Source organism: Haliotis cracherodii, unplaced genomic scaffold (assembly GCF_022045235.1).
Source record: "Haliotis cracherodii isolate W230 unplaced genomic scaffold, xgHalCrac1.p SCAF_1, whole genome shotgun sequence".
Taxonomy (NCBI): Eukaryota; Metazoa; Mollusca; class Gastropoda; order Lepetellida; family Haliotidae; genus Haliotis; species Haliotis cracherodii.
This window is the reverse complement of record NW_027266264.1, coordinates 30,112,198-30,139,364: the sequence shown is the minus strand read 5'-3', so window position 1 is coordinate 30,139,364 and position 27,167 is coordinate 30,112,198. Positions and strand designations below refer to the sequence as shown.

General features: G+C 40.7%; 1 protein-coding gene across 8 annotated transcripts in view; it reads left to right on the top strand.

Moving 5' to 3' along the window:
• Nucleotides 1–27,167, top strand: part of LOC139475675 (protein unc-13 homolog B-like) — a 197,224-nt gene that overhangs the window by 88,796 nt on the left and 81,261 nt on the right. For 5 of the 8 annotated variants that reach the window (XM_071258900.1, XM_071258872.1, XM_071258867.1 and 2 more), the window contains exons 4-10: nucleotides 4,526–4,643; nucleotides 5,157–5,280; nucleotides 7,879–7,958; nucleotides 9,958–10,006; nucleotides 13,069–13,366; nucleotides 13,907–13,924; nucleotides 19,494–19,553. In XM_071258900.1, coding sequence (XP_071115001.1) covers nucleotides 4,526–4,643; nucleotides 5,157–5,280; nucleotides 7,879–7,958; nucleotides 9,958–10,006; nucleotides 13,069–13,366; nucleotides 13,907–13,924; nucleotides 19,494–19,553 — 747 coding nt within the window. The remainder of the gene's footprint in view (nucleotides 1–4,525; nucleotides 4,644–5,156; nucleotides 5,281–7,878; nucleotides 7,959–9,957; nucleotides 10,007–13,068; nucleotides 13,367–13,906; nucleotides 13,925–19,493; nucleotides 19,554–27,167) is intronic. The other 3 variants (XM_071258883.1, XM_071258894.1, XM_071258887.1) reach the window with 3 other exon arrangements.

Below are 27,167 nucleotides of genomic sequence, written 5' to 3'. Positions count from 1 at the left end.
ATCGCACTGTTGTCTGTACTCGGGGATCGAGGTGTGAGAGAGCAGTAAATATGCAGTTGATCAGTCATGGCCCATCCCAAAGTGTCCTGAGCTAAAATATACCCACCTTTTCCCGCCAGAAGTATGCCTAGTGTTGCTGTGGTGAATCAGTGGTATTTCTTACGTAAATGAGTAAACCAGGATAGGTGACTCCTGAAAAAAAACCTCATCACGTCTGGGCAATATGCTTCCACCATCCCTGTGCCTCTGATACTAAAATTGCCTAGCAGAGAAACATGGCCACTGTAGGTTATAAAAAAGAATCGAGTGTTCTTTAACTTCTTTGAGGATTGGGGGCACAGGTGACTGAGTCATCGAGGCACCAAGATCTGCTTTTTGCCAGAATCCTATGATTCTTAGTCTGTCAGCATTCCACCTGTGAATGGGCAGTAGGGTAACCTGGTGGCCTGCTGGTCCTGCCGAAGACCTGGGTTCACTTCTCCACATGGGTACAATGTGTGAAGCTCATTTCATGTGTCTCTCCTCGAAGAGATATTGCTGGAATATTGCTGAAAGCTTGGTAAAAGCTTGCTCACTCACTCTACCTGTGATCATGGGCTCACCAATATCATTAATCTCTGTACCTGTGAAGATCCGGGGTAGAATAGGTCTTTAGCAACCCATGCTTGCTGTAAAAGGCGACTGTGCTTGTCGTAAGAGGCGACTAAGGTGATCGTGTGGTCAGACTCGCTGACTTGGCTGACATGTCATCGTATCCCAATTGCAAACAAATCCCAAACAAACAAACATTGTCTGAGACCTGCATCACCTCCATTGCTCCTCCCACATTTAAAGGATGCCATCAAGCCGTGCCACAAGACAGGAGGACCTAAAGCCACACATGACCTCAACACATCATTATGGAATTCCCTATCTGCGCATAATTCTTTTTAACTATCAGTTACGACTTACGGGTTAAAAAACAGTGTACAATAAGTTATGCCCATTTGAAATTAAGAAGCTCTGGGAATGATCCCTTAAAGGATACATCAAAGCTGACATGCTGTGATGAGATTGAATTACTATTCAAAGTGGCATTAACCCAATTCACTCAAAGTAAAGGATTAGTGATTCTACTTTTCATGTGCCCAGTGTACATGGAGGCTAAAGCCGGCTTCTCATTGGTGTATCCAGAGGATCATGGTTTCATTCAAGTATGTTTCTACCTGAACTAAAATTATAAACCTCTAACAATGTCATAATGTCTAACAATGTTATAAATATAGCTTTCTACCTGAACTAAAATTATAAACCTCTAACAATGTCACAATGTCTAACAATGTTATAAATATATAGGTTCAACTTTTCTCCAGTAAACCTGTAAAGGATTATTCCCTCAAAATGCCCGGGTAAGTGGGCATTCTGTGAAATTTAACTTTTAAATAAACTTGCCTCTTGATGTGACCACAATTGTGTTTGCTGATTGGTTAAAAGTCAGAAATTTGTTTGAAACATGAAAATTCCATGACGTGAAGCGAACCTGCAACCTCACATATCTTGTTAAGTTTTCTAACCCACTGTTTTCCCACTGAGCCTCTGGAGCAGGTGATGTGAATTTGTTCAGATTATCAAGTCATGATTCCATCTAGTCCAGGCTGCACGTGTTTTTTCTCTCGCACGCTTTGATCGAATTCAGTTTATACCGCAATACACTGTATTGTTTCACTATAAGGTATATCAATGTTTTCTTATTTTCCCTGGTATTTCTTGCACTTAGACAGTTCATAAGTAGGATATAAAGTCCCCCCTCGGTCTTGACGGAGAATGTAAGCCCGGGGAGTCGGGAAATTGTGTCGGGGCAATGGCCCTCCCCTATTTCCCTCCTTCCCAAGCTTACATTCTCCATGAAGACCTCGTGGGGAGTTATATCCATAACTTCAAGCACATTTTTATCTGAAACATGACGCATGTGACTATGATGTTTCAGGTATGAGCAATATCGATAACTTACGTCCATTGTCAGCTGTTTGGTTGACAATCTGTAAAAAGTTAAACATCCACTGGGCAACTTTGATTAATGGGTTGTTTTATGGATTATCAGAGCAGTGGCTTCCGAATCTTAAAGGTATTTTTGAAAAGACTGGTCCATCACTAGACCAGGAGTACTGCTGTGTGGTGTTGAGCAACTAGCATGGATGCACAAACAGCAGGGCAAGAGTGAGTGAGTGAGTTGGGTTTAACGCCACTTTTAACAGTATTCCAGTTATATCGCGGCCTGTCAGCTTAATGTGGGAGGAAAGCCCGAAGTGATGCAGGTCTTAGACGTTTACCACTTCAGTGAAACCCACGAGCACGGGTATGGTGCTGACAAACCTAGAAACATCATCGGGGCAAACCGGGATTCGAACCCACAATCATAGGTTTCTGGCGTGCCCAAGGGACGCAACTCTGCACAGCGAATCGCAGCGCCTTAGACAACTGGGCCCCCCATGCCCCCCGGCAGGGCAAGACATGCTTACCCTTTTCATGAACACCATGTGTCAATACTGATATTCAGTGATCCATTTATAAAATTTTCACCACTTTTTTTGCCTTTTTTACCCATTTGAATTTTTTTCGGCAGATAATTGAATCTGATTATTCTCTGGCATATATGTTTTAAATTTATCATCACAAATTTCACAAATCCCCAATAATTCAGGTTGTGTTGCAGATCTACATGTCCATATGTTTATAGCGTTTAGTAGCTAGACAGTACACAGTGCCATTTTAGAAAGTGGTGAAATGTAACAATTGGTACAACTGGTACTCACACTTAACACTTATCAGAGGGGTACACAAAGTACGTGATCAAGACTACCAGTTGTCGGACTTCCATTTTGTGGAAGCCTTGGTGGCTGAGTGGGTTAGATCGCTGACTTTGTGTGGTTGTGATTAGGTGCCTCATTATGGCAGTGTGAGTTCGAATCCCGGATTGAACTCAACCAGAATAAGTACTAGAATTTGTACTTCATGAAGAAAGTGTCATCCGAAATATAACATTGAGCCGCTAGACAGTGTTGTTGTGAGACTATTGGGGCCTTCATGTCGTGACCTTGATTTGAGGAAGACATTCTGATGTAGCATGTGCCAGAGACATAAAGTAGACCCAGGCTGGCACCCTGCAGGTTTGCCAGTGCTTTGGGTATGTTGCTAGGGTGTAATGAAATCCAGGGTAAATAAATCATCAAGTTATTTATAGATGTTCTTGTTGCGTCTGCTGTGAAAGTTGAGGAAGACCTGTGTGTTGCTCCTGCCCTCAGCCAGGCAAGCTGACTGTACCGGCAGGGTTCGCAGGCGAAGGAAGATAGATCAATTGCATATCAATTGATGCTTTTGTTGGGATTTCCCTGATCAGTTTTGCAATCTCCAAGTTGGCCTTTGATGTTGACCTCGACTGTGAGAGGCATCTTGGCAGAATGATTTATAATACTTCCTTTCACATGTCCTGAGAAAGAAAGGGGTTAAGAGCTAATTTACCGGTACTTAGGCCTGAACCTTTCTGCCTGATGTAGGCGGGCAGGGATGTGCCGACTGATTGCTATAGGGTTTTGGAATTTAGTTTTGGATTGCAGATGTGTATATTACTGGAATAACCATTTTAGACGCAACCCTTATTTCTGCAGACCACATGTTAGTACTCTCCAGAGCACCGTTGCATCACCCTTTTTGAGATGTTCGCAAAATGGAAGAGTGTGCAACTTAAGCCTCATGTCCAGAGACTGATTTGAGCAAAATCAATCTTGTTCAAGATAGGAATAGTGCATATTATGCATATATCTTAAATTCTGTAGTAGTCCTGGCTCAGAGATTTAGCAGGTTGAGACAGTGTTAAAAGCAGGGGAGTTAACCGGTATAAGGTGTGTCTGATCTGCACAGTGTATTGTGTTTGTTTGTTTGTTGTTTAAAGCTGCACTCAGCAATATTCCAGCTATATGACAGCAGTCTGTAAATAATCGAGTCTAGACCAGACAATCCAGTGATTGACATCATGAACATAGATCCTCCCAATTGGTCAGCTAGCCTGACCAACGGATCCTGTTAGTGGCCTCTTAGGACAATCATTGGTTGCTGAAGACCAGTTCTTATCTTGTCTGAACAGTGTGTGTAGGTCATTTTGAGGAGTGTGTTACTGTTGCAGTTTCTATTGTCTGTGAAGAGTGTACGTCTACTGGCAAGCAAGCAATCATCTAAAACTGATAATTTCTAACGGCAATTTGTTTTTTGTTTTGTTTTCTGTTTACAAGCAATTTGTTAGTGGTTGGAACTTGTTTGACAAATTTCAATGTTATAATGGGCTGAGAACCACACACAGATATATTTTATGTGCGCTTCACTCAGTTTCATCAATTGGAGACTACAGATCATGTTTGTCATTGTATGTGGCTTCTAACTTGTTTCATGTCACAAAGCATGAATACTGAATTTGTACTGGAAGCAGAAAGAAGTTGAATATCATGAGTTAACAGCAGACAACAACTGAACTAATACTTGTGTTTGTTTCCAGCGAGACAATGCGGCTTGATACAGGCTTGATCGTCGAGGTCTGGAACAAGGGAATGCTGTGGGACAAACTCATCGGCCTCCATTGGCTCCCCCTCACCAAAATACACCACTCCAACCAGGTAAATAACTCACCCTCCCCTAGAGACAACCCCGTGGTGTAGTGGAAAGAGGACCACCCTGGTGAGCGGAAAGTGCCTCCCAGCTGTACCGTACTAAAACTCGTTAATAGATGGTGCTTGGTGTTTCAGCCTGGGTATGGGGGTTTTCCCAACCCAGAGTGTTTACATTCTCAGCCAAACCCAGTTGGGAGTGTTTTATCAGACTCTTTAAGAGCATTGTAATTTATCAACGCCTCTGTAGCCCAGTTGTTCACTCACTAGGCTACAAGTACAAAGGTTACATTAGTTTGATCCCTCTGAAATGCAATTAACATTTGCCATGTCGAGGTTTCTGGGTGTTTTTGAATCATGTATTGAGTAATAGATTAATGATGTAGGATGTAAGTGTGTGCCACGTCTTTGTGTCATGTCGTTTGAGTGTGTGCTGCAGGCTTGTCAATTGTGTAGTCTACATATCAGAATAGTGCAGTTAATGTGCACATTATATATTAAATATGTGTTTTGCTTTGACAGGAGGGGGAGGGGAAATGGCTGTCCCTGGAGGCTGAGCTTATTATGCAGAACGGGGAAGTGATCGGCACCCAACATCAAACTGGACACAACGTCCTCATTGATGCTCGCTTTGAACTGCCATATGGTAAGATGTAGCAAAAAAGATAGGTCACAGGAACTGCCATTATGTAAGATGTAACAAAAGGGATAGGTCACATGAACTGCCATTATGTAAGATGTAACAAGAAGGATAGGTCACATGAACTGCCGTTATGTAAGATGTAACAAGAAGGATTGGTCACATGAACTGCCGTTATGTAAGATGTAACAAGAAGGATAGGTCACATGAACTTCCGTTGTGTAAGATGTAACAAGAAAGATAGGTCACATGAACTGCTGTTATGTAAGATGTAACAAGAAGGATAGGTCACATGAACTTCCGTTGTGTAAGATGTAACAAGAAAGATAGGTCACATGAACTGCCGTTATGTAAGATGTAACAAGAAGGATAGGTCAAATGAACTGCTGTTATGTAAGATGTAACAAGAAGGATAGGTCACATGAACTGCTGTTATGTAAGATGTAACAAGAAGGATAGGTCACATGAACTGCCGTTATGTAAGATGTAACAAGAAGGATTTTTTACAGGAACTGCCGTTATGTAAGATGTAACAAGAAGGATAGATCACATGAACTGCCGTTATGTAAGATGTAACAAGAAGGATAGCGTCACATGAACTGCCATTATGTAAGATGAATGAAAAAATGATAGGTCACATGAACTGCCATTATGTAATATGTGACAAAGAAGGATAGGTAACATGAACTGCCGTTATGTAAGATGTAACAAGAAGGATAGGTCACATGAACTTCCGTTATGTAAGATGTAACAAGAAAGATAGGTCACATGAACTGCTGTTATGTAAGATGTAACAAGAAGGATAGGTCACATGAACTGCCATTATGTAAGATGTAACAAGAAGGATAGGTCACATGAACTGCCGTTATGTAAGATGTAACAAGAAAGATAGGTCACATGAACTGCTGTTATGTAAGATGTAGCAAGAAGGATAGGTCACATGAACTGTCATTATGTAAGATGTAACAAGAAGGATAGGTCACATGAACTGCCATTATGTAAAATGTAACAAGAAGGATAGGTCACATGAACTGCCGTTATGTAAGATGTAACAAGAAAGATAGGTCACATGAACTGCCGTTATGTAAGATGTAGCAAGAAGGATAGGTCACATGAACTGTCATTATGTAAGATGTAACAAGAAGGATAGGTCACATGAACTGCCATTATGTAAAATGTAACAAGAAGGATAGGTCACATGAACTGCCGTTATGTAAGATGTAACAAGAAAGATAGGTCACATGAACTGCTGTTATGTAAGATGTAGCAAGAAGGATAGGTCACATGAACTGTCATTATGTAAGATGTAACAAGAAGGATAGGTCACATGAACTGCCATTATGTAAGATGTAGCAAGAAGGATAGGTCACATGAACTGCCATTATGTAAGATGTAACAAGAAGGATAGGTCACATGAACTGTCGTTATGTAAGATGTAACAAGAAGGATAGGTCACATGAACTGTCGTTATGTAAGATGTAACAAGAAAGATAGGTCACATGAACTGCCATTATGTAAGATGTAACAAGAAGGATAGGTCACATGTTAGTCAGTCATAGCCATGATAAATTAACTATAGAGTTTTCTTTAAATTCTTTTGAGTAGCGGGGAAGTCGGGTAGCCTAGTGGTTAAAGTGTTTGCTCGTCACACCGAAGACCTGGGTTCCATTCCCAACATGGGTACGATGTGTGAAGCCCATTTCAGGTGTGACCCGCAATGATATTGCTGGAATATTACTAAAAGTGGCGTAAAACCATACTTACTCACTCTTTTGAGTAGTATTGTGTTTTAGTGTACAGTGGGGTTGTGAAGATGTATTAGAATTGAATTGGTGCAAAGAACTCGGTAATTGGAAAGCTCAGAGAAAAAATATGATTTACGATTTGATTCGTGAACCTTTTGATAATGGGTGTTACTTCTATGAATTTAAGATTCTTGAATCTTTTTTGTGGCATATTCATTCTCACTGTTTATTTAGAACATTTTTGCAGTGCACCCTTTAAATATTTTAAAGAACAGCAACATCAGATATATATGTTCATTGTGTCAGCATCTTCTTTTACTTACCATTTCATTATTTGCAAAAAATGGTGTAGGATTTTCATTTGGAAAGATTCAAGATGTCAGTTTTTAGGTTTTATGGATATGTAAATCCATTGAAAACTGAATGAATCACTCATAAAATGGTTAAATGTCTGTGACATATCAAACCCTTGTTTTAAGTTTAAGGGTTTGTACAGTCAAAAATGCAATTGTGTTACTGTTGGCTCAACTTGTTAAAGTCAGTGGAAACGTATGTCAGTTTCAGTAATCTTTCCTGAAAACTGTTTTCCTCATGTCATTATGTGGATGTCAATGTATGGGGTAAGACCTCTCCTTCAAGTTGTAGTCACATGTGAATTGACTAGAAGGGGAGCTTCAGTAGCTATATAACTGCTTTATGAGGCTTCATTAGGGCATGTATGACCTCTAACGGCAATCACTAATATATCCTTGTACTTTGACTCTCATGAATGTGAGCTACAGTGCCTGTATTACTGCTTTGTGTGTTATACTTTGAGAGGGCAATCACTAATATATCCTTGTACTTTGACTGACTTCAGATGTTGTTGCAGATCTGCCTGAGGCAGAGGCCGCTGAGTTGCAAAACAAGCTCTTAGTCCTCAACACAATGAACCAAGAGGTACTTCTTGCACCTGTCTAGCACAGCCACTGTTACCTGCTTAATCACAACCACCTCTAATCTCCAGCTGATTGTACTGCCTGATTTCACTTGCACAGTTGCTGATCAAATCTGTCTGCCTGCTCAACTGTATTCCTCACTTTACCTGTATTCACTACCCATTTGTATTCACCACCCACCTGTATTCACCACCCACTTGTATTCACCACTCACCTGTATTTACCACTCATCTGTAATCACCATCCACTTGTATTCACCACTCACCTGCATTCACGGCTCACCTGTATTCACCACCACACCTGTATTCACTACTCACCTGTATTCACCACCCACCTGTATTCACCACCCACCTGTATTCACCACCCACCTGTATTCACCACCCTCCTGTACTTCTACTCACCTGTATTCACCACCCAGCTGTATTCACCACTCACCTGCATTCACCACTCACCTGTATTAACCACCCACTTGTATTCACCACTCACCTGCATTCACCACTCACCTGTATTCACCACCAAACCTGTATTCACTACTCACCTGTATTCACCACCCACCTGTATTCACCACCCATCTGTATTCACCACTCACCTGTATTTACCACTCATCTGTAATCACCATCCACTTGTATTCACCACTCACCTGCATTCACCACTCACCTGTATTCACCACCAAACCTGTATTCACTACTCACCTGTATTCACCACCCACCTGTATTCACCACCCACCTGTATTCACCACTCACCTGTTCTTCCACCCACCTGTATTCACCACCCTCTTGTACTTCTGCTCACCTGTATTCACCACTCACCTGTATTCACCACTCACCTGTATTCACCACTCACCTGTATTCACCACCATCCTGTACTTCTGATCACCTGTATACACCACTCACCTTTATTTACCACCCTCCTGTACTTCTACTCACCTGTATTCACCACCACACCTGTATTCACCACTCACCTGTATTCACAACCCACCTGTATTCACTACTCACCTGTATTCACTACTCACCTGTATTCACTGCTCACCTGTATTCACCACCCACCTGTATTCACCACCATCCACCACTCACCTGTGCTTCTACTCACCTGTATTCACCACTCACCCGTATTCACCATTCACTAGATCTTCTCATCTAAGTGACATGAATATTAATAGCTATGATTCTAATATTACTTATGGATGCCATGTGAATACCACCTTTTCTTTGTTGTCAAATCTTGCATTGCATTCATCATATCACCGTTAGAGCATCACATGAAAATCTTCGTTAGAATTGGTCTTCAGCAACCCATGCTTGTCATAAGGGGCGACTGTGCTTGTCGCAAGAGGTGACTAATGTAATCAGGTGGTCAGGCTCGCTGACTTGGTTGATGCATCTCCTTGAAAGGCAATTGCATGGATCGATGCTCATGATGTCAAACACTGAATTGTCTGGGCCAGACTCAATTATTTACATACTGCCATCGTATAGATAAGTGCAGCATTAAACAACAACAACAACAGTAGAGCAACATGGATGCTGGAGCAGGTGGTTCCACTTACTCTGATTAATGCTGAAATCTTCACAAATGTAAATTAAGTTCCTTTGAGGAAATTGGGAATCTGAATTATTGATGCATGGTTTTGGTTGGTGGTGAGAGACTGTCACAGTTGTACACCTGGGGAATATTCTACCTGGATGCAGTACGGACTCTGCCACACTGCCACACTGCCACACTTGCCACACTGCCACACTGCCGCACTGCCGCACTGCCACCATGGCGGTGGCATCGCTGTACAAGGCAGCTTCCTGATAATAGTGTATTGCTTCATTGTAATCATGTGGAAGGTATTGACGTGTGACAGATTACAGATTACATACACATGTTCCTGGCCAAGGGATATTTATTGTGTTAGGAACCACGGATAAATAAATTTAAAACTCTGTTGTGATGTATATCTGTTACTTAATACCTCTTTTAGCAATTTAGATTTGTTGTTCTTTTATCATCAACAGATGCTTGCATTACAAGAACAACCGCGCCGACCACCATCCTATTCTCAGTGTAAGTATATCGATCATATGTTTCACCAGATATTCCGTCCATCGACAGTCAACATATAAGGGAAGGAGCTAACAAAATAATACACTTTGATTTAATTCAATAAATCCTTCATCAATATAATGGCAGTGCAGGGGGAATATACCACTTAACTTTTGAATCGGATAATTAGATACGTCATTTCTTTAAAATATACATCATTTTTCAGAAAGTTTCACAAACAATAGTAACATTGTTACTTTTTTTTCAGTATGTTTATTAGATATTCGGGTAGCCTAGTGGTTAAAGTGTTCGCTTGTCACACCGAAGACCCGGGTTCGATTCCCAAATTTACAACCCAGGTACCCCCCCCCCCCCCCCCCCCCCCCCTATTACCCGACTCGACCTGGGTACCCGCTGTAGGTCTCAAGAGAGAGGTACAAAATGTCTGATTGAGAAACGTTTGACCGTACAAAATAAATTTAGATACATGTATAATCCGATCTGGTCATGCATACACTGATGTTGACTGAAGTTATATCATTATGAAAACATAATAAGTCAGAAGGAGTGTGTGCATAGTCAGAAAGAAATTTGTCACTTATTGTGTAACCATAGAGCTCTAAATAATTTTTGACATTAAACAATATAATCACGTGACTTACCTCGGGTCCGGGTAGTCCTGTGTGTACCCGGGTGAGTATCTGAGTTACCTGTCCCAGCCCTACAGCAGAAGTCATTACATCAGCGATCTTGTCATTACCACAATATACTTCTGCTTCCAGCCTCTCCAATATATCTATATGAAAGAAAGATAAAGCACCTAAAACTTCAAGTTCATGTTTATTCTGCATCTCATTTTGGATGTTATTAGGGCAAAGTCAATTTTGCTTTAAACACGTTTATTTCTACTCTATATGAAACAAAACACTTTCGAAATCTATACAGCATATTTTTGGTGATTTATTCACATCATAAGGCCCTTTGGTACTGAGTATATATAATGAAGTGCTATATCAGTAGAGAGTGACACACATGTGACTAGTGTTGTGTGATACAGTAGAGATTGTCTCACATGTGGCTAGTGTTGCATGACACAGTTGAGGAGATACACTATGATATACATCACTGCTGAGTAGCCATTGTCTTTTGTGGTATATCATTGTATTTAATGACTGATGAGTACCGGTTGGTTGACAGCAGAACAAGCTACACGTACCAGCAGCCATTATGTATTACCATTATATGTGGTTTGACAGGTCAATATAAGCCTGTCAGCTTCACCACTCTCCTGGCCCAGTGGCCATCATGGTCACAGACACACCAACTAACTCCAGTTATTAATTCCACACATTCATTACCATACAGACTCAACCAGCAAATCTTCTGGGAGACTGTGTTTAAGACAATTTGGAGACTGCCCTTGCACATTTTTCAGTCTCGGCATATGGTGTGTTGTCAACCTCCTAGCCTCCATGATGGAAGGGAATGTCTTGCACAGCAGACATACGTTCCTTGGCAGCAAGGATGATGCCATGATTGGAAGCAACTGTGGAGGTTGTTGTGATTGCTTGTGTTTACCGACAGACTGGTTCTGGGCCCCTCAACTGGTGTCATAGACACATTGTCTGCTTCACCTAATTTAGAGGTTGCCCAACTGCTACGTGAACTCCTCTTTCATTCCTGGAATGTTAACTTTTGCATTCATTCTGTGATGTGAGATCTTTGACACGCGAACTGTGATGCACGATCTGTAATGTGTGATCTGTGACGTGTGAACAGTGATGTTCATTCTGTGATTTGAGATCTGTGAACTATGATTTTCATTCTGTGATCATGGTCATGTGAGATCTGTGGCATGCGAACTGTAACTTGCAATCTGTGATGCACATTCTGTGACGCGTGATCTGTGATGTGTGATCTGTGACGTGACACAACCATCGTCTTTGTGTAGGAGGGGACACAGGTGGACCAGTCATCTATTATGGCACATGTTGCGGTGCAGAGTTGCATCCCTTGCTAGAAATCTATGCTTGTGGGTTTGAATCCAAGATGTTTCCCTGATTATGTGTCTAGGTTTTCCGGCACCATGCCTTGCTCTTGGGTTTCACCAAAGTGGTACATTATTAAGACCTGCATCACTTAGGTCTTACCTCTCACATCCAGTTGACGTGTTATAATAAAGTGTCATATTGGCTATCTGTATCTAATAATGTCCAAGATAGATCCTAATAGCTATCTATTCTCGTTGCTCATACATGAAACCTGAGATGTAGATCCTGTTAACTATCTATTCTTGTCATTCAGACATGAAACCTGAGATGTAGATCCCGTTAACTATCTATTCTTGTCATTCAGACATTAAACCTGAGATGTAGATCCCGTTAACTATCTATTCTTGTCATTGAGACATTAAACCTGAGATGTAGATCCTGTTAACTATCTATTCTTGTCATTGAGACATTAAACCTGAGATGTAGATCCCGTTAACTATCTATTCTTGTCATTCAGACATTAAACCTGAGATGTAGATCCCGTTAACTATCTATTCTTGTCATTGAGACATTAAACCTGAGATGTAGATCCCGTTAACTATCTATTCTTGTCATTCAGACATTAAACCTGAGATGTAGATCCCGTTAACTATCTATTCTTGTCATTGAGACATTAAACCTGAGATGTAGATCCCGTTAACTATCTATTCTTGTCATTGAGACATGAAACCTGAGATGTAGATCCCGTTAACTATCTATTCTTGTCATTCAGACATTAAACCTGAGATGTAGATCCCGTTAACTATCTATTCTTGTCATTCAGACATTAAACCTGAGATGTAGATCCCGTTAAATATCTATTCTTGTCATTCAGACATTAAACCTGAGATGTAGATCCTGTTAACTATCTATTCTTGTCATTGAGACATTAAACCTGAGATGTAGATCCCGTTAACTATCTATTCTTGTCATTCAGACATTAAACCTGAGATGTAAATCCTGTTAACCTTCTATTTTGTTAACTATCTACGCCTGTCGATCAGACATTAAGGCTGAGATGTGGATTTCCTATTGTTGTCCAATGGGTTTCAGCTGGAATGTCTGAGGACAGTGACTACACCAGCGATGTCAACTTCCCCTTACAACACCAGCACAACACATCAGCGCACCAGTACCGCAGCCACCCGGACCACCCCTACAGGTTGCGGGAGGATCGCGACTACCCTCGCTTTGACTCGTTTGACCGCTCATTTGACAGAGGGTTTGAGCGGGAACCGGACTACTACCAAGATGGCGGCATGTACCAGCCAGGCCGAAGTGACACCGACTCAGAACCCTTGTACTACAATAGTCGACCCAACAGTCGGCCGCAATCTTTCATTAACGACAGGTAAGTAGTTAGATTGTAATATGATCATTTCTAACCCCTACAATAAGATTTGCTTGTAATTGCTAAACACCTACCAATGTTTATCCCAGTCGTCTAAGGCGCCGCGATTCGCTGTGCAGAGTTGCGTCCCTTGGGCACGCCAGAAACCTATGATTGTGGGTTCGAATCCCGGTTCGCCCCGATTATGTTTCTAGGTTTGTCAGCACCATACCCGTGCTTGTGGGTTTCACCGAAGTGGTAAACGTCTGAGACCTGTATCACTTCGGGCTTTCCTCCCACATTAAGCTGACACGCCACGATATAACTGGAATACTGTTAAAAGCGGCGTTAAACCCAACTCACGCACTCACTCACTCAAGCCCACTTTCCTGTGCTAAATATAATTGGACTATCAAGGCACTATCCTTATGGTAAACCCTGTTTTGTGGTCGTGAGAAATGTTTGGAGTTGTTCAGCAATGTTGGTTTTGTGTGACTGTGAAGCCTTACTGGAGTTGATGTTTTGAATGTTAGATGAGTTTTCTACCTCCCACTGTTTCAGTATGATGAGCCCTGCCAGGTGAGCTGTTCGACACAGTTCAGTAGATCTCCCTGTAGTGTCTGTACATAGTACATCTGCATGATAAACAGTGCATGCTTTTACCTGCTGTCTGAAACTAGGGGACCACAGAAGCTGATACATTTAGTCCTTGTTCTGGGAAAACTAGTAAAAGATTTAATCATCCACATGTCCTTTAGATATGACACTCATTGGTAGCAACATTCTGAACTGAGTAAAACAAGTTGCTATTGAATTGTTTTATTGTATATTATATTATAAGTATATTGAAATGGTTGTTTTGGCTTTGCACCTTTATTCAATCAGATCTTAGTATGGGCTACTGCTACATGAAGATCCTATTTCAGGTCACATCAGAACAACATTTCGCGATCTTTGGCCGACCAATGAAATGACAGGAAGTTGACATTTGCCAATCAAAAAGCAGCTTTCTTGAGCTGTATGGTGTCTTCCATTTCAGAATACACTTTGAGAACTATTTTCACAAACTTTGCGATTCAAAATATGAAAACTGAACTAAAGAAAATTCTGGAATGTCTAATTGATGGCCAAGATTGTATAGCAGTACTTCCCATTGGTTATGTAATGTCTGTTTTGTTTCAAATATTTATCCCATTAAAATGAGAGGGGGACAATGATTTTGACGGGATCAGTTGTACCGCCCGTGACTTTTGTCTGGAAAGCATACATGTCAGCCTTTTAGGTTTGCATGATTAGAAAACACATTTGGGCTTTCACTTTTGTGATCTTGATAGCGAAGTTCTTATTGGTTCGATAGAAGGTGCCTCTGATGTGACTTGTAATGGAAGGTCTTTAGATCTACTTGTATTTGTAACGGTAGCAAGCACAAGGATCTTCTTTAAATGAGATTGCACTTTTATGTAAACTGCTGTCACAGCATAAGTAGGGTACACAGCTTAGGCCACGCCTCCTTACTGGTATGATCTGAGTGAACTTGCCCATGCTTATGGTGTCCAGTAGGTAGCCAGTGTAGTCATCTTGTTTGTAGGTTATTGCTTTCTCAGGTGACCACGACATTCCTTCAGTATTTGTAGTTAAAGGTCACCGTTCATCTCACAGACTGACTTGCCTCAAATGTAGTACATCTTTGTTCTTTTAATTAGTTGCCATCCATTTTGAAAGTCTAATTGAATTGTGATACAAAGAGCTGGAAACTCCATTTCGATTGATTGGGCTCTTTATATATCAAATTTCCTCCAGTCGTCTGTTTTTCTCCTTTTTTCTTCTGCATGTTTTAACTTGTCTTTATTACATTTTTTATCAAAAGACGATCAGTGTTAGTTATGCTGAACGTCCTTAATGGCATTAATGTAGGCTTAGACGGTGGAAATTTTAGAGAGAAAAATTGTGTTTTTTAGTACCCTGGTTTGCCTTGTCCTGCATCAATTATTTACAGGCTGTGGCATTAAACAACACTTAGTTTTGTTGTTTTGTCAGAATGTTGTTTTTCATGGTATTGTGTTTTGATGTTCCTGATGTGAAAAGAATTTTCCAGTGAATACACTGTGTGTTTGGTCTTCCTGATGGTGTCTCTTCCATCAGTCAATACACTGTGTGTTTGGCCTTCCTGATGGTGTCTCTTCCATCAGTCAATACACTGTGTGTTTGGCCTTCCTGATGGTGTCTCTTCCATCAAGTCAATACACTGTGTGTTTGGTCTTCCTGATGGTGTCTCTTCCATCAGTCAATACACTGTCTGTTTGGTCTTCCTGATGGTGTCTCTTCCATCAGTCAATACACTGTGTGTTTGGTCTTCCTGATGGTGTCTCTTCCATCAGTCAATACACTGTGTGTTTGGTCTTCCTGATGGAGATTGAGGTCAGGATGGTTCTCTGGCCAGTGACTGAGACCTGCATCAATTTGGTATTTCCTCCCATATCATTAAGGCATGGTGTGATGTACTGCTCAAAAGAAGTTAAGGCACCTTTACACAGGGCTGTGACCTTTGTGCCATCTTTGAGCAATCAAAAACTGGCCAGGACGCTCAATGGTTGCCTGAACCCAGAAAATCATGTTTCCATGTACCTGCTCCAGCAGTTGTTCAGCAGTAACTGCTTTTCAACCACAATGAAACACTGTAGGTACAACCCTCTATTTATAGGCAGGCTGAGGAGGCACTACAGGTAGCTCAAAGGAGGCAGAAAGAAGGCAGATAAATCACAAAGAACAATGAAAAACAAAGCATGGTTTATTGCACGATAAAATATTATTCTGTCATGACATCATTTCTGGAGATTTGAATAAGTGCTCGCAACTTGATGATGTCATATATTGGACGATTGAATTTTTGAGAGGAAAGTAAGTTGTTCGCCATAGATGTGGCTAGGCTACACACATCAAAGCAGTGGTGAACGATTGCATTCAAACATGGTAGAGATATGGCAATCAGTATTAGGAGAAAAGGTACAAAAAATCAACATGAGGATTGTGAGAATCTTAACCATCTATTCATAAAAAGTACTTGTCCTATGTTTACTAGGTTGGATTGTATTCAGGGAGTCATCAATATTAAAATGAGGGTAAATATTTTTAAAGCTTGTACATTTTATCAACATCCTTAAAGAGGCTGTACATTATGTTGATATCACATATACGAGGGAAACAACTTGTGATCATTGTTTATCATACAATGAAAGACTGCACTGAGAATATACCACTCGGGGCTGCACCCCTCATGGGTTTTTCTCCCTGCAGTGTTTTATTGTGGAAGAAACAACTCTTAGATAACATACTTCACTGACCAAGGTGTTACCACCTGATGTGTCAGCTGTGTTGATTGAAACTTTTGATAACCATGACAGCCACTATTAGCACTTGTCTCTTTCTCTAAACTGCTATGTGGGCAGTCTCAGTTTCAAGAAATTAACATTTCCAAAATGGAAATCCTTCATCCTCAAGAATTTGCTGAAAATGTAATTATTGATCCATTGTGTCCACAATCATTAACGGTCTCACTGGAATATTTTCCAAAAAGGTGTGTTTTTAAAAGATTATTTTAAAAACAGATCAGGAGCAACAATTTTATTTTTGAATAAAAACTCCACCTTAATCAAGTACTTGTTGAAAGTAAATCTTTCAGAGCTTATACATAAATGAGTGAGGGTGAATGTGCCTGGTACGAGCGGAGGCAGAAATTCCCTGAGCCTAACTGCAAAGGATGTATCATACACGCTTAACACTTTGCATGTATTAAGTACAATGCTGACCATACTTATAGGCTGCATTTGAACCAAGTGTGCAACCAGGCAGCATAATTTTGTAGGAATCAAAGTGACTGGGAATTTTCTGTGAAGTATCTACTGCATTGTCGTCAAGGATCTCCAACAAAAATGGTAAACTCCAACAGCTATCCATGTGTACATGTTGTCAACTTTTGGGACTGATGCTCCTTCCTTTGCCACTGTTAAGAGGTGGAAGTGAGTGAGTGGGTTAACGTCTCGTTAACCAATATTCCAGCAATATCACAGACACCAGAAATGGGCTTCACACATTGCACCCATGTTGGGAATCGACCTCGGGACTTAGGCATGACAAGCGACCGCTTTAACCACTAGGCTACCCCACTGCCCCTGTTAAGAGGTGGGAAGTCAAACCGAGAAGGCAAGAGAGAACCTGGAAGATGATCCAAGATCAGGAAGACCTGCGACTGCCACCACTAAGGACAATGCTGATAAAATACTAGATATGATTATGAATGATTAATGACTCACAATACAGTAGGCATTCCTCCTGAGAGAGTTGACAACATTCTAAGGAATGAACTGGGTATAACAGGTTTCAGCACGCTAGGTTCCAAGGCTTCTGGCACCAGGTTCATCACCTCTTAGAATTTCATCATTTTGATGCAGAGCCAGGTGATATGTTGTGTGATTTGTAACCATTGATGTCTTGGGTTCACCACTATCATCCAGAGACTAAAAGTCAAAGCAGTGGAAACATCTAACGTCTCCTTCTCCAAAGAAGGCAACGTCTGTTACATCTCCTGCCTTCCATTTGACTACTGGATGGTGTACCACCTCCCGAAAAGTCTGACCATTAATGGCCAATATTATGCTAATCTGTTATCAAGGATAAATCTCATGGAATAGTCACTAAAGGTGTGCTGTCCAACGTGGACAATAAACCTGTGCAAAAGTCTGTTGCTGCCATGGCTGCAATGCATGACTGTGGCTTGAACACCTCGATATTCACCAGATTTGGCACCATCAGATTCCCATCTCTTCTCAAACTTTAAGAAAGAACTGACTGGCAAGCATTATGCAAATGATGATGACATCGTTTCTGCTCTAGAGGACATTTAACACCGACAAGTGGGAACGATTCACTCATGCATCATTGGCAAAAATAATCAGCAACCAACACCACGGCCACAGTCCATCATAGGGCTCTGAACTTTTCAGCCACCCTTCATTCAGTGTGCTTGGGCATTATGGTAGTGAAGTTAGCTCCACATTTTAAACTTTTCATATTAGATATATGAGATGCTTGTAGTAAGAGGCGACTCACAGGATCGGGTGGTCATCCTTGGTTGATGTATGTCATCGTATCCCAATTGCGTTGATCGATGCTCATAATGTCATTCACTGGATTGTCTGGTCCAGACTCGATACAGATTGTCGTCAAATCGCTAGAATATTTCTGAGTGCGATATTAAACAACAAAGAAACACGATATATGAGTGCACAAGTAGCAGTCACTTTTCTAATTGTATCAAGAGTTGCCCCCCCCCCCGCAAACATACACACACCAATGGGTTTTTATCCCACTTTAGCCATGAATATGATCTTTGATAGGTTTCTCTAAAGTGTGTACGGGTGCAACTGCTATTGGGCCTTTTTCTGACATTCAGATGAAGTATTAACGAAATCTTCTTCAGAGTGGGGGCAGTCGGGTAGCCTAGTGGTTAAGCGTTCGCTCGTCACGCAGAAGACCTGAGTTCGATTCCCGACATGGGTACAATGTGTGAAGCCCATTTCTGGTGTCCCCCCACTGTGATATTGCTGGAATATTGCTAAAAGCGGCGTTAAATCATATTCACTCACACACTTCTTCAGAGTGGCTACAGGGTCACTCATAAGGGGAATACTTAAGTTGATTTAGTTTGATAAACTCTTAAATGAATAGATTACAACAGTTAAGCTAGGGTTTGTTAAACAACTTGCGGTCCGAGAAACGTTTTGCCAATATTTTTTCACTTTTTTTTATCTTTGTGCACCTTTTCATAGACTTCACAGGTAGTATATTTAAGCTTACCATTTGCATAATGTGAACACATTTTCTTTACTTTTTGAAACTAGAAGTAGTGAGTTTCTACTCATATTTAATTTTCCACAGGGAAGCTGGGGCAAACAAGTCCCCTTTACCCATGCTGGACACCGGACCTGACTACCACCGGGAGTAGAGGTTGTCAGTATTATGATCTGACAAACTGTGTGTCATTGTACCGTAACTGCTGGGATCATTGTTTATGCTAACACCCACTTGTGTTTCCAGATAATATTTCTGACTGTGGTCACCTAGTTTCTACACAGTCACGCTTCTTTTTCAGCCCAGCCATGAGTCGTAACTCTTCCATGAACATGAGCCGACAGAGCACCCAGGATTACAGGTCAGTAGTGAGGCCCTAGACTTAAGCTGGGTATTACAATGAGGCCCTAGACTTAAGCTGGGTATTACAATGAGGCCCTAGACTTTAGCTGGGTATTACAATGAGGCCCCAGACTTTAGCTGGGTATTACAATGAGGCCCTAGACTTTAGCTGGGTATTACAATGAGGCCCTAGACTTTAGCTGGGTATTACAATGAGGCCCCAGACTTTAGCTGGGTATTACAATGACGCCCTAGACTTTAGCTGGGTATTACAACAAGGCCCTAGACTTTAGCTGGGTATTACATTATGAGACTCTAGGCTTTAGCTGGGTATTACAATGAGGCCCAAGACTTTAGCTGGGTATTACAACAAGGCCCTAGACTTTAGCTGGGTATTACATTATGAGACTCTAGACTTAACCTGGGTATTACAATGAGGCCCTAGACGTTACCTGGGTATTACAATGAGGCCCTAGACTTTAGCTGGGTATTACCATGAGGCCCTAGACTTTAGCTGGGTATTACAATGAGGCCCAAGACTTTAGCTGGGTATTACAACAAGGCCCTAGACTTTAGCTGGGTATTACATTATGAGACTCTAGACTTAACCTGGGTATTACAATGAGGCCCTAGACGTTACCTGGGTATTACAATGAGGCCCTAGACTTTAGCTGGGTATTACAATGAGGCCCTAGACTTTAGCTGGGTATTACATTATGAGGCCCTAGACTTTAGCTGGGTATTACAATGAGGCCCTAGACTTTAGCTGGGTATTACCATGAGGCCCTAGACTTTAGCTGGGTATTACAATGAGGCCCTAGACTTAAGCTGGGTATTACCATGAGGCCCTAGACTTAAGCTGGGTATTACCATGAGGCCCTAGACTTTAGCTGGGTATTACAATGAGGCCCTAGACTTTAGCTGGGTATTACATTATGAGGCCCTAGACTTTAGCTGGGTATTACCATGAGGCCCTAGACTTTAGCTGGGTATTACAATGAGGCCCAAGACTTTAGCTGGGTATTACAACAAGGCCCTAGACTTTAGCTGGGTATTACATTATGAGACTCTAGACTTAACCTGGGTATTACAATGAGGCCCTAGACGTTACCTGGGTATTACAATGAGGCCCTAGACTTTAGCTGGGTATTACAATGAGGCCCTAGACTTTAGCTGGGTATTACATTATGAGGCCCTAGACTTTAGCTGGGTATTACAATGAGGCCCTAGACTTTAGCTGGGTATTACCATGAGGCCCTAGACTTTAGCTGGGTATTACAATGAGGCCCTAGACTTAAGCTGGGTATTACCATGAGGCCCTAGACTTAAGCTGGGTATTACCATGAGGCCCTAGACTTTAGCTGGGTATTACAATGAGGCCCTAGACTTTAGCTGGGTATTACATTATGAGGCCCTAGACTTTAGCTGGGTATTACAATGAGGCCCTAGACTTTAGCTGGGTATTACCATGAGGCCCTAGACTTTAGCTGGGTATTACAATGAGGCCCTAGACTTAAGCTGGGTATTACCATGAGGCCCTAGACTTAAGCTGGGTATTACCATGAGGCCCTAGACTTTAGCTGGGTATTACAATGAGGCCCTAGACTTTAGCTGGGTATTACATTATGAGGCCCTAGACTTTAGCTGGGTATTACAATGAAGCCCTAGACTTTAGCTGGGTATTACCATGAGGCCCTAGACTTTAGCTGGGTATTACAATGAGGCCCTAGACTTAAGCTGGGTATTACCATGAGGCCCTAGACTTAAGCTGGGTATTACCATGAGGCCCTAGACTTTAGCTGGGTATTACAATGAGGCCCTAGACTTAACCTGGGTATTACCATGAGGCCCTAGACTTTACCTGGGTATACCATGAGGCCCTAGACTTTAGCTGGGTATTACCATGAGGCCCTAGACTTTAGCTGGGTATTACAATGAGGCCCTAGACTTTAGCTGGGTATTACCATGAGGCCCTAGACATTAGCTGGGTATTACAATGAGGCCCTAGACTTTAGCTGGGTATTACGTCATGAGACTCTAGGCTTTAGCTGGGTATTACAATGAGGCCCAAGACTTTAGCTGGGTATTACAATGAGGCCCTAGACTTTAGCTGGCTATTACAACAAGGCCCTAGACTTTAGCTGGCTATTACAATGAGGCCCTACAATTATATCCTTGGCACAGCCAGGATATTTTCTCGAGAGAACAACCTGGTCGTATTTGCACATTATGAAAATGTGGTTTTCAAAACGCTGGTATGTTTTTTCGAGAGAGAAACAATTTGGGATTAAACAGAACAATTTGAACAAAATGTTTCATGAATGAATGTCCAGTACAGCAGTTAGAAAAGGATCAGGTGTTTTGTAAACTCATATTTCATTTCATTTAATCCTGGATTGGTCTTTCTCCCGAAAAAAATATATCAGCATTTTGAAACCGTAAAATCATTATGTATAAATGCGTTTTGGCCATGGAAAGGATATCTTTCTGTTAAACTGAGAGTCTAGCTAGTGTTAGTACTAAACTGAGACATATATGTAAAAATATATCTGAGTATTACAGTGAAGCCATGTATGTAGCCAGTTAGTGAGGTGGTGTGATTGTTACTAAGACCCACGGAATGTATCAGAGTATTAAAGTGATGACCTAGGGTTTACCTAGTATGTGAGGCGCAAGGATTACATCTTAGTATCAAAGTGATGACCTAGGGTTTACCTAGTAAGTGAGGCGCAAGGATTACATCTTAGTATTAAAGTGAGGCACTAAGATTATAACTTAGTAAGTGAGGCCCTAAGATTATAGCTTAGTAAGTGAGACCCAAGGATTACGTCTTAGTAATTAAAGTGAGGCACTAAGATTACAGCTCAGTAAGTGAAGCCCAAGGATTACATCTTAGTATTAAAGTGAGGCACTAAGATTACAGCTTAGTAAGTGAGGCCCAAAGATTACATCTTAGTATTGAACTGAGGCACTAAGATTATAGCTTAGTAAATGAGGCCCAAGGATTACATCTTAGTATTGAACTGTGGCACTAAGATTATAGCTTAGTAAATGAGGCCCAAAGATTATAGCCTAGTAAGTGAGGCCCAGGGATTACATCTTAGTATTGAAGTGAGGCACTAAGATTACAGCTTAGTAAATGAGGCCCAACATTTACATCTTAGTATTAAAGTGAGGCCCTAAGATCATAGTTTAGTAAATGAGGCCCAAAGATTATGGTTTGGTATGTGAGATGTTGGGATTAGGTTAAAATATTATACCACATAATTAGACATGAGCCCCCAGCCAGATGTCCCACTTTGCACAGAGCACATGTACAGTACCGTGACCTGTATTACCTGCAGTGTATACAGATTTTATTGGACTCCGTGGGATTGTGTTATGGACATAAGCCTACAGTTGTGTCTGAGTTATAGTTAGTTGTTTCTCAGTGTATATTTATTCTCCCACAGCAGTGATGAATCAAGTTCTGACCATAGTGACACACTGTAATAAGACCCTTGTCTGAGGAGAGGTTGCACTTACGTATGTTTCACGCTCTGCAAGACCATGTAGAACAAATACCCAAATGGCACACATGGTTTTAATGTTCACAGTATGTCACAAATGATAGTTTATTTTCTTCAGACTACCTCAGTTGATAATCTCGAGGGAGACACGGTAGTCGATCATCATTTGACATTAAGGTTAAACAGGAGATGGCTAATCTTGCTACAGCTTCGGTTCACTTTACCTGCACTCCAGAACACTGGCTTGTGGATGGGTAATAGGGATTAGTACTGTCAGATTAGACTGTATGTGATAGATTAAGTACTTTGCTGGGAATATATTGCAATACTCACTGACTGTATTGGGTTACAGTTCAATACACAGTGACTATTGGGATACAATTTAATACATAATGGCTATTGGGATACAATTTAATACACAGTGGCTATTGGAATTAAATTCAATACATTGACTATTGGGATACAATTCAATACACAGTGACTTTAATATTGGGATACAATTCAATACACAGTGACTATTGGGATTCAATATACAGTGACTATTGGGATTCAATACCCAGTGACTATTGGGATACAATTCAATACCCAGTGACTATTGGGATACCATTCAATACATAGTGACTATAGTTATACAATTCAATACACAGTGACTATAATATTGGGATACAATTCAATACACAGTGACTATTGGGATTCAATATACAGTGACTATTGTGATTCAATACCCAGTGACTATTGGGATACCATTCAATACATAGTGACTATAGTTACTCAATTCAATACCCAGTGACTATTGGGATACAATTAAATACCCAGGGACTATTGGGATACAATTCAATACACAGTGACTATAGGGATACAATTCAATACCCAGTGACTATTGGGATACAATTCAATACCCAGTGACTATTGGGATACAATTAAATACACAGTGACTATTGGGATACCATTCAATACACAGTGACTATTGGGATACAATTAAATACACAGTGACTATTGGAATTAAATTCAATGCATATTACATTAAACATTTCTAATGTGAAGCAAATATAATTTGCCATTTCCAGCTGCTTGTAGTCATTAGTGTTATTCATGTGTAATTGTCCCCGCCAGTGTGGTACTTATGTTAAGTAGAGGGCTGATCTGTTGGTGACATTTAGCTTTCAGCTGAACAAAGACAGCTTGGAAACACACAGTTCAGTTGAAGTTGATGTTAATTATGTTGATACCAATTCCCTAGGGTTGACATTTTGTTTCATAAAAATGTCTTTTTGAGTTTTACATTACCAGATACTGCTGAGCTCATGTATAATGCAAACGTTGACATAAACATTAAATGTAATACTAGTACTCCTTAATGCCGGCTTTGTTAAGATGAATATGTATATGAAATGAAAAGAATTCTTCATTTTTAACACAATTCCAAAATGGCACAAATTTGTAAACAAATGGTGTACTTTGATCACATTGGGAAACTTAGTAAGACTGCTGTAGAAATATTTACAATTGATATCAACACAATATATATGACAATATAACATTTTCTAGGGTAGATACCTAGGACAACATTATGGACACATGAAAGAGAATGTCAAGGACATTATTGAAGAAAATATCAAGGTCATATTTATTATGTAGCATTAAATGTATTATTCTCAGTGACGTAGCCGGCCGCGGGTGGGTGGTGTGGGGGGTTGGGCGTCTCAACGTGCATGATTCCCGTGCACCCTTTCGAGTTGAGTTGATTGGTTCAACTGTGTCATATGGCCCTGTGACGCAGGGGTAGCATTATGCAGATGGCTGTTTCAATGAATGCTCGTTCCACCTGTGACGAACAGGTCTGGTTGTTGATGCAATATAGTGATAGCTAAATAGACAGATTTTTTATTCATCAACCGACTGTCTTTAAATGTAATATCCAGTTATGTATGACTGTTTAATAATCTCATACCAACTTTGACTGGAGTAGGTCCAATAGTTTTTCAGATGTTGTAGTAAACGTCGGTACCTTCAATTACCTTCCAGACTATAACATAGATACACAGTGTTATATATAGAAATCTAACATAGATACAGTGTTATATATAGAAATCTAACATAGATACACAGTGTTATATGTAGAAATCTAACATAGATACATAGTGTTATACATTGAAATCTTACATAGATACACAGTGTTATATATAGAAATCTAACAGATACATAATGTTATACATAGAAATCTAACATAGATACACAGTGTTATATATAGAAATCCAACATAGATACATAATGTTATACATAGAAATCTAACATAGATACACAGTGTTATATATAGAAATCCAACATAGATACACAGTGTTTCAAATTGAAACCTTGACATGTAGAATGACAGAATGATGTATCTATGAGCTTATATCAACTGCCTGGTGTTAGACCGGAACCTGTTGCCATTAGTCCTGGCAATTACACATAAATCTGTACATTATTATGTTAAAAGGTCATTGTAATAACACCAGAAAATTATTTGTTCTCCATCTGGCTTCAGTTTGCTCTCACTGAGATTCAGGAAATATGTATGGAAAACTTGTGGTAGCCACATTTTGGAATGGAGCGAAAAGTGCCTGCAGTTATTGTTGTGACTGTGGACTGTGGTTAGTAGAAAATGCATGTTTGTAAAAACATTGGTCAGAAATTATTCCTTGATGGATATGGGTAATGTCACTAGGCATGTAGTCTGTGTGGTTTGTAGTTCACATTTGTCACAGGATTGTTCCTCTCACCTAACTCCACATCATGTTGTAATGGCCTGTTCAATAGCCTGCAGTATGTCTTAATGACCCCTACAATGGTCAACAGTATGATGTAGTCTACTGTCTTGAAATGGCCTCTACATCTTTCCTCAATGTGTTGTATTGGCCTCCTAAATATCCTACAGTATGTTGTTATTGCCTATACACTGTCTACAGTGTTGTTAGGGCCTCTACAATAGTATACTGTGTTGTTATGGCCTCTACAATAGTCTTCTGTGTTGTTAGGGCCTCTACAATAGTCTACTGTGTTGTTATGGCATCTACAATAGTCTGCTGTGTTCTTATGGAGGCCTCTCCAATAGTCTACTGTGTTGTTATGGCCTCTACAATAGTCTACTGTGTTGTTAGGGCCTCTACAATAGCCTAATGTGTTGTTATGGCATCTACAATAGTCTACTGTGTTGTTATGGCCTCTACAATAGTCTACTGTGTTGTTATGGCCTTTACAATAATCTACTGTGTTGTTATGGCCTCTACAATAGTCTGTTGTGTTGTTCTGGCCTCTACAATAGTCTAATGTGTTGTTATGGCCTCTACAATAGTATACTGTGTTGTTATGGCCTCTACAATAGTCTACTGTGTTGTTCTGGCCTCTACAATAGTCTTCTGTGTTGTTATGGCATCTACAATAGTCTACTGTGTTGTTATAGCATCTACGATAGTCTTCTGTGTTGTTATGGAGGCCTCTACAATAGTCTGCTGTGTTGTTCTGGCCTCTACAATAGTCTGCTGTGTTGTTATGGCCTCTACGATAGTCTGCTGTGTTGTAATGGAGGCTTCTACAATAGTCTGCTGTGTTGTTCTGGCCTCTACAATAGTCTGCTGTGTTGTTATGGCCTCTACAATAGTCTACTGTGTTGTTATGGCCTCTACAATAGTCTACTGTGTTGTTATGGCATCTACAATAGCCTAATGTGTTGTTATGGCCTCTTCAATAGTCTACTGTGTTGTTATGGCCTGTACAATAGTCTTCTATGTTGTTATGGCATCTACAATAGTCTTCTGTGTTGTTCTGGCCTCTACAATAGTCTACTGTGTTGTTATGGCCTCTACAATAGTCTGCTGTGTTGTTCTGGCCACTTCAATAGTCTGCTGTGTTGTTCTGGCCTCTACAATAGTCTGCTGTGTTGTTAGGGCCTCTACAATAGTCTGCTGTGTTTGTATGACCTCTACAATAGTCTACTGTGTTGTTATGGCCTCTACAATAGCCTACTGTGTTTGTATGACCTCTACAATAACCTACTGCATTTGTATGACCTCTACATCAGTATACTGTGTTGTTATGGCATCTACGATAGTCTACTGTGTTGTTCTGGCCTCTACAATAGTCTA